Below are 9,114 nucleotides of genomic sequence, written 5' to 3' on the forward strand. Positions count from 1 at the left end.
GCTTTCACTTGGATGTCAAAGAAACAACCAATTGTCACTCTTTCTACTTGCGAAGCAGAGTACGTGGCTGCAACCTCATGTGTTTGTCACGCAATTTGGCTTCGAAACTTATTAAAAGAGATAAGTTTACCACAAGAAGAGACGATTAAGATTTGTATTGATAACAAGTCTGCAATCGCGCTAGCAAAGAATCCTGTTTTCCACGATAGAAGCAAGCACATTGATATGCGTTATCACTACATCAGAGAATGCATCGAAAGAAAGGAGGTACAAGTGCAGTACGTGAAGTCTCAAGACCAAGTTGCAGATATTTTTACCAAGCCACTGAAGAGTGAAGACTTTATTAAAATGAGAAGTTTGCTTGGAGTCACAAAATCAAGTTTAAGAGGGGGTGTTGAAATATAAACTTGTTTTAGTTGTTTAAATAAAGCTTAATTTCTATAAGCTTATTCTAGAACATGTGGTAGGTATGAAATTATTGTGTAGTAGGTGTGGTAGGTGTGGTAGGTGTTGAATTATTGTGTGGTAGGTGTGGAATTATTTGTAACCATTGGATTGTAATTGTGGTGGCACAATCTTAGCCATTAATTTAGGAGGTGCCACTAGTATAAATAGGGGTGGAGTCTTTGAGTTTGTATCAAGCCAAGTTAAGGTGTTAAATAAGAGTGAAGCTTCTTCCATAAGTTGTTTTTTAGCCTTTGTCATTTCCTAAAAGCTTTTCCATTCCAACAAGGTTTACATAAATATGGGTATTTTGATGTCATATGAAAGATTTGGGTCTTATAAATGTAAAAAGTACATGAAAATTTGGTGGTATGTATGTAAATGTCCCTAAAAAATAATGAGAATATGATTAAATTTTGTCTAACAATTTCATCAGATAGGGAACAATAGGTGAAATAAGCGAATAATTCAAACCTGAAACGATAAAGCTGAGAAGCAATCCAATTGTCACAATAGAGATGAAACTACGGTTTGCCATGATTTTTTCTACCATTCAACGTACGTTACGAAAGTAATGTCTCTGTTTATATATAGAGCGACAGGGAAGACTAATATTGCAGAATTTTCGGATTAAATGTCAATTTAAGTTTTAGGAGGGCTTGAATGCGCATTTATGCGGTATGATAAAATTCCTACGAGGAATAGGGCATTCATCGTATATGACAAATAGTTTTTAGGTATATTTGTAAGGTTTTCTGAAAGTGATATTCAATAGATATGATCTCATTCATGGCACACTGATTTGGTAGAGTGTAACACCATTCCGTATAAGTTGTCTTCAACAACTATCAGTGGGAATAAAGAAGGAAAGCAATATAACAGAATAATAATAAATTCAACTTACAATTTTGACAATCTCCACATTGACATAAATCTTCAAAATTAAAGAGTATAATAAAAGTGATTTTATCCTTTTATGGTCTTCAATAATGTCGGAATCCATATAATTCTGATTATTCTATATGCAGTCATCCCTCTTAAACTGTAAACAAATATCTTTGATTTTATAAATGTATTGAGGATTAGCTTATATGTATGTTGAATCCACTAACTGTATATTATAAGTTTGAATAAGATAATATTATAACAAATATGAGAAATTTTAGTGGCCTAGAATATAGTATTTGAGATATATTAAGTCTCAGTGTTTCACCATATGATTGTGGATACAAAGCTGTTGGATGCATAAAATATAAGCAACTAATGGAGTAAATAGGCTTGGCATCTTGTACATTAAACACGTTTTGAACTTTCTTAATATATTTTTTTTAATTAAGAAATAATTTACCAAACTTTCTATCTCTATGAATCTCCACGCTAAAGATATTGTTTGAAGCTCTTAAATCTTTCATCTCAAGTCATCACTTAATTGAGCTTTCCACTTATTGGTTTGTCACTTATAATTCTAATTACATATAAAAAAATCATCAATATATAAGAGCAAGTAGGTAAAGGACTAATTGTAATTCCTGTTAAACTAGAAAAAAATTTATAGCTACGCATCTTAAGCTCATGAATGATTATAATTAAGTCAAATTTCTTATGCCATGATTTAGGAGACTTTGAACCGTAAAGAGACTTCGACATATAAATATAGTATTTTTTTTCTATTATCATAAAGACCCCGAGTTGATGCATGTAGATTTTCTCCTCAAGTTCTTCAAATAATAATAATAAAAACATTATTTTTATTTAACTATACAGGTTTGAGGTCATGATGAACTACAATATGAAGTAAAGATTGAACTGAATAATGATAAATCACTTGAAAGAGAATACATATATATTTTTTGTGTACTCTTGAAATCTTACTAATTCAATTTCTAATTAGTTTAGCATTGTATCAAGCATTATCAACTCATATTATGGCTTCTTTTCCCTTGAATACCCATATGTAGTGAATAACTTCTTTCCTTTGAGGAAACTTCACTAAATCATATGTTTTATTCTTGTGTAGGATTTTCAGCTCTTTTTGTATAATAATAAATCATCCACTTACCTAAATAAAATGAATCAATTGTCACTCTATAGCTAGAAAATTTTTTACCACATGCAATGCCTTTGACTATAACTAGGAGCACATGCAATGTCTTTGACTATAACTAAGAGATAAAGCAACTAAATAAATCTCATCATACCTTGTGGTAGCTTCATTTCTCTCCTTTTCTTCTTTGTAGTAGATTATTACGGAGGTTATTGTTGTTATAATAAGAAAGTAACATCATCATGATTATCTTATAATAATTAAGACATAGTATTAAATAACATGTCTCAATTTGAAACTCAACATATCTGCTAGACTTGTTCTTCTAATCAACTTCACTTGATTATATTGTAGGTGCTGCACGTAACATGACAAATTATCAAATATATTATCTTAATTAATTAACACAATTTTAATTTTTTAATATATTGACTTAAGCATTTAACTCTAATTTTATTATTAATAAATTCACTTTAAAAATTTAAGCATAAAATTTCTCATTATCAAATAAGCATATATAAGGATTAAAAAGCAAGGAAAAAATTAAAATAGAATAATCTACAAATTTACCTAACAAACCTTTAGAGAATGATTCATAAAACAACAACCTGTAAAAGTAATTAGGCTAGAACTCATGATTTTATCTCTTTTTCTATAGTTTTCCACATAAAAAATGATGTGTTTCTTCTTCTTTACTTTTCTTTAATTATCTGAGTGTGTGTTTGGTTTCTGTTAAAAGCTAACATGTTAATTCATTACTCTACCTCCACAGACCATCTGACACGCATCAATAATTTATATATTAATTGAAATTAATGAGGCGATGATCAGTTGTGGAGATTTTTTAGGTCAGACGCAAGCAAAACTAAAAAGAAAAAATGAAAGTCTCAAAGAAAATAAAAGTGAAAAAAGAGCAAAATTTTCATATGTGATTTTTTCATATATCTATCTCATTTTCACTCTATTTCCCTCTAACACAACAACAACATGCCCTCTTATAAGAGATGATATTAGGTGTTTATCCATACATCTAAATTAGGGGTGTACCTCCCGAGTACAGCCTAGGTACCCCCATCCACACAGACAAAAATACCGGGAAAATTCCATTCTCCCATATATATAACCCACAATCTAATATTTTTATTAATAAAAAGAAATAGGGGAGGAATTCCATTTTGTCTCACGAGATAATATTATGAGTCAATATTTTCTTAAATCGAAACAAATTATTTTATTTATTTTATCGAGCACAAATTAATTTTTTAACTAAAACTTAAATAATAGAGGTTCTTAAGTAGTACCTATTATACATATAAGTGTTAGATATGACTCATATACCATAAATGGACAATGCTAAATCAGGAGCGGAGTAGAGTGGAAGATTTTGTCCAAATCAGGGGAGTTTCCTTATGTGGGTTGGGGTGTGGTACATGAGTAATTTGATATTTACTTATTGTACCCAAGGTTTCCTTTTTTATGTACTTTCTAGGGTTATAAATTAGGCTTGTATGCAACCCTATGGATTATCTCTGAATCCCTGAATTCTGTATTCTCTTTTATGAATAGTGAAAAGCTGTCGCTCTGCTCCCGAGAACGTATGCTTCTTTGTCGAACCTCGTTAAATCTCTTTGTGTTCTTCTGGATTTGTGTTGTTCTTGCTTTTTCTTTGCCCTAATTTCTCAACAAGTGGTATTAGAGCCAAGTTCTAGGGCAAAGAAAAAATTTTGGTGGCGAAGTTTTTTGGCCGAGGATTCGGCGGCTAGGATTGTTTGAAGGTGCGCTTTTGGTTCTTCAGCGATTGGTTCTGGAGGAATCTTCTGAAGTTCGCAAGCTTCGGACGGTAGAAAGGTCTGCGGTGAAGGATTCGACGGTCTGCGGCTTTCTTGTCTTGCTACATGGTTCGACTTCGCGAAGGTTGGAATCAAGACTGTGGCAGATCACGGACCCCGCCTCCCCTATTCGCCTAAATCACTAGAGCTGAAGAGGAAAGGAGCAGAGGATCGCGGGTTCAAAGGCGGAACAGCAGGGCGACGTGCTTGACCAAGGCTTCGACGAAGGCAGCACGCAGGAAAGGGAATTTTACTGGGCGAGAGGAATAAGGAAGCCGGAATTGAAATTTTCTCTTGCTGCAGAAAGGGAAGTTTTTTAAATTTGACTTAATTAAAGGAAAGTTTTCGTTAATTAAATTGATTTAAAGAAAATATTTAATTAAGGAATTTTAATGAAGTTTTTTCTTTGTTGGAGGCTGCAGAGAAGAAAACTTTGGAAGATATATTTTTCATATTTTCTTGAAAGACGTGGAAAAGGCAGGGAACATGGGAAAGATCTTGAAGGATTTTTTCAAGAAAACATTCGTTGCAGGATCAATTTTCAAATGACAATTTCTGGTGCAAAATTCAAGGTGGTGAAGTTTGATGGGACTGGTAACTTCGGGTTGTGGCGAACAAGGGTGAAAGATCTGTTGGCGCAACAAAGAATCTTGAAAGCTTTGCGGGCAACGAAACCAGATGCCATGGAGGATGTAGATTGTGAAGAATTGCAATATTGTGTTAAAACTGCAATATTGCAATGTTGTCTAATTCTGGCTCAGTCTATTTGTGTGATGATAGATGTTGCAATATTGTCGGCATTGGAGAAGTCAGAATTCAAATATATGATGACACAGTTAGAATGTTATGTGATGTCAGACATATTCCAGATCTGAAGAAGAACTTGATTTCTTGGGCACTTTTCACAGAAATTGTTTTATTCCTAAGGTTGTTGAGGATAGGGAAATCATCAGAATTATTAAGGGTGAGCTGATGGTGATGAAAGGAAAGTTAGCTGCAGGCAATATCTATAAACTGTTGGGGAGTACAGTTGTAGGTGGAGTTTATTATGTAGAGTTAGATGAAGATAGTACAAAACTATGACATATGCGTCTGAGTCATCTTAGTGAACGTGGGATGACATAATTGCATAGAAGAAACATGTCGTATGGTGTTAGAAGTTGCAAGCTTGATCTTTGTAAGTTATGTGTTCTTGGAAAACAGACTAGAGTCAGTTTTATGACTGGAAAACATAAAACTGAAGGGATTCTTGATTATGTACATTCTGATACATTCTGAATTATGTACATTCTGATGTATGGGGCCCTACTACAGAGTTGTCATTGAGAGAATCTCAGTATTTCGTTACCTTTATTGATGATTTCTCCGGGAAAGTTTGGGTGTATTTCTTGAAGCAGAAATATGAAGTTTTCTCTAAATTCAAGTTATGGAAAGCTGAGGTGGAGAACCAAACTGACTGAAAGATCAAGTATTTGAGGTCCGATAATGACACAAAGTACACAAATTTGCAGTTTCAGAAGTTCTGTGAGTGCAGTTTCAATTTGCAGTTTCAGAAGTTCTGTGAGGAGCATGGGATTCAGAGACATTTTTCAGTGTGCAAGACACCATAGCAGAATCGTGTGGCAAAAAAGATGAACATGTCATTAACTGAAAGGGCAAGGTGCTTGAGACTGAATGCAGAGATTCCTAAGAGTTTTTGGGCAGAGGCTCTCATCAATAGATCACCTCAAGCATCATTTGGTAGCAAGGTCGCAGAAGAGGTATGGATAGGTAATTCAGTTAAATTTGATCATTTACAGATTTTTGGATGTCCTGAGATTTTTGGATGTGATTTTTGGATGTCCTGCTTATGTGCATGTACCTGGAGATGAAAGATCAAAACTTCATACAAAATCTAAGAAGTGCATCTTATTGGGCTATAAGAAAGGTGTGAAAGGATACAAGTTTTGGGATTCGATTGCAAAGAAGATGGTGATCAGCAGAGATGCAATTTTTTTATGAGCAGTTTATGTTACAACAAAATCAAGACAAGGTGTCAGAGAAGGGTTCCAGTTCAGATGCAATGCAGATGGATTTAGAACAACAGCCAGTAGCTTCTAAGAGAGGTGAAAGTTCAAATCCAACACCTGGTGATTCTATTTCAGATGATCTGCAGAATTATAATCTAGCCAGAGATAGACAGAGACACACCAATGTAAGACCTCGTAGCAGATTGGATTATGAAGACTTAGTCTCATGTGCACTTCTCATCAGCAGCGATGATCCAGTCACTTTTCAAGGAGCTATCACTAGCCAGGAGAAAGAGAAATGGATGAGTACAATGGTTGAGGAGATTGAGTCTTTACAGAAAAATCGCACATGGAAGAAAGTTCAGCTTCTAGAGGGAAAGAAGGCTACTGGGTGCAAATGAGTTTACAAATGGAAACCAACAGTATCAGAAAAAGAAGGGGAAAAGTTCAAGACTTGACTGATAGCAAAGGGATTTTCACATCAGAAGGGGAAATATTATGATAAAATTTTTTCTCATATGGTCAGACTTACTTCGATCAGAGCAGTGCTTGCATTAGTAACTATTTGGGATTTGTATTTGGAGCAGGTGGATGTTAAAACTGCTTTCTTGCATGGTGATCTGGAAGTGCAGATTTACTTGGAGCAGCCAAAAGATTTCACTCAACCTGGACAAGAGCATCTGGTTTATAGGTTAAAGAAATCACTGTATGTGTAGAAACAATCTCCAAGACAATGGTACAAGTGGTTTGACTCCTACATGATTCAGATTGGCTACAAGAGATGTGAGTATGATTGTTGTGTTTATGTGAAGAGCCTTGATGATGGTTTTATTATTTTTCTGTTACTGTATATTGATGATATACTGATTGTTGCAAAGAATATGAATGATGTCCGTGGTTTGAAAACTTTATTGAGCCAGGAATTTGACATGAAATACTTGGGTCCTACAAAGAAGATTCTTGGAATGGAGATTTATCGAGACAGAGGCTCAAGATGATTATGTTTATCTCAACGACACTATGTTGAGAAAGTGCTGGAAAGGTTTGAGATGAGCAAAGCAAAGCCTGTAAGCACTCCTTTGATAAATCATTTTAAGCTTTCTTTAGAACATTGTCCTAAGATAGATACATAAATGGAAGACATGACAAAGGTTCCATATGTCAGTGCAGTTGACTGCTTGATGACTGCTTGATATATGCACTGCTTGATGTATGCTATGGTATGTACTCGTCCTGATTTGGCTCATGCTGTTAGTCAAGTCTGCAAATACATGGCTAAACCTGGACATTAACATTGGGAAGCAGTCAAGTGGATTTTCAAGTATCTGAAGGGTACTGTAGGATATGAAATTATTTTTGGCAGTCACCAGAATGATCCTTCAATTGTGGGGTACGTTGATTCTGACTTTGCTGGTGATTTGGATAGTAGAAGGTCTTCAACTAGGTATGTGTTTACTCTTGGTGGAGGGCCTATATGTTGGAAATCAACAATTCAGTCTATTGTGGCATTATCTACAACTGAAGTTGAGTACATGCCAGTAGCTGAAGCTGCTAAAGAAGCTTTATGGCTTGCTGGGCTAGTAAAGGAACTGGGCGTTGAGCAAGGTGGAGTTCAATTGCATTGTGACAGTCAGAGTGTTATTTATCTGGCTAAGAATCAGGTGTACCATGCGAGAACCAAGCACATTGATGTCAGGTATCACGAGATCAGAGAATTAATTGCTTCTGGGTAGATACTGTTGCAGAAGGTTCATACTGATGAGAATGGAACTGATATGTTGAACAAACTAGTTACTATCAACAAGTTCTTGCATTGCTTGGACTTGTTGAATGTCTACATTTACTAGAGAAGCATGGTGGCCCAACTCACTGCTAGTATGAAAGGAACTCCATGACGTATTTCTCCTAAGGCGTTGAATATTCGCCAAGGTGGAGATTTGTTAGATATGACTCATATACCATAAATAGACAGTGCTAAATCAGGAGCGGAGCAGAGCAGAAGCGGAAGATTCTGTCCAAATTAGGGGAGCTTCCTTATGTGGGTTGGGGGTGTGGTACAAGGGTAATTTGGTATTTACATATTGTACCCAATGTTTTCTTTTTTATGTATTTTATAGAGTTATAAATTAGACTTGTATGTAACCCTAGGGATTATCTCTGAATCTCTGAATTTTGTATTCTCTTTTCTGAATAATGAAAAGCCGTCGTTCTGCTCCCAAGGACGTAGATATTTTTACCGAACCTCATTAAATCGATTTGTGTTCTTCTGGAGTTTTGTAGTTCTTGTTTTTTCTTCGCCGTAATTTCTCAACAATAAGATATATTCAAGTTTAGGAGGGCATGCACGTGTTCTTATGCATCCTTTAAATGCTCGATTGAACAAAAATCATACCACTTTATATCATTTAATTTGTTTTGCCAATATTTTTTTTTGAAGAGTTTGTATTTCTTAAATATTTTTGGATGTTATAATATTTAGATACATCATTTCCTTGATGGTATTGAAAAGCATATATACCTCAGAAAAAAATGTTTATCTTTGAAGTTCTACCCAAACAAATTAATGATTGTAATGAAAAAAACATCAAAATCTTGAAACCAAACTAATTTCTCAAAACAGGCTATTAATCAATCAAAAAAGTTGCTAGAAGACTTAAGAGTCAATTTATTCATGCAAATGGCCGAACAACTGCGGATGAGATGGTGACCCGATGACTGATTGTTTCCTCTCGCATTGAAAAATTATTTTCTTGAAGCTCACCAACTAAAAAAAGGGGCACATTCTTCC

At 34.7% G+C, this 9,114-nt stretch overlaps 1 protein-coding gene across 1 annotated transcript in view; it reads right to left on the reverse strand.

Moving 5' to 3' along the window:
• Window positions 1–982, reverse strand: part of LOC110039348 (glucan endo-1,3-beta-glucosidase-like) — a 6,742-nt gene extending 5,760 nt beyond the window's left edge. The window contains exon 1 of the mRNA XM_020744380.1: window positions 919–982. Coding sequence (XP_020600039.1) covers window positions 919–982 — 64 coding nt within the window. The remainder of the gene's footprint in view (window positions 1–918) is intronic.
• Window positions 983–9,114: the final 8,132 nt, after the last annotated feature.

Source organism: Phalaenopsis equestris, unplaced genomic scaffold (assembly GCF_001263595.1).
Source record: "Phalaenopsis equestris unplaced genomic scaffold, ASM126359v1 Scaffold000002, whole genome shotgun sequence".
Lineage (NCBI taxonomy): Eukaryota > Viridiplantae > Streptophyta > Magnoliopsida > Asparagales > Orchidaceae > Phalaenopsis > Phalaenopsis equestris.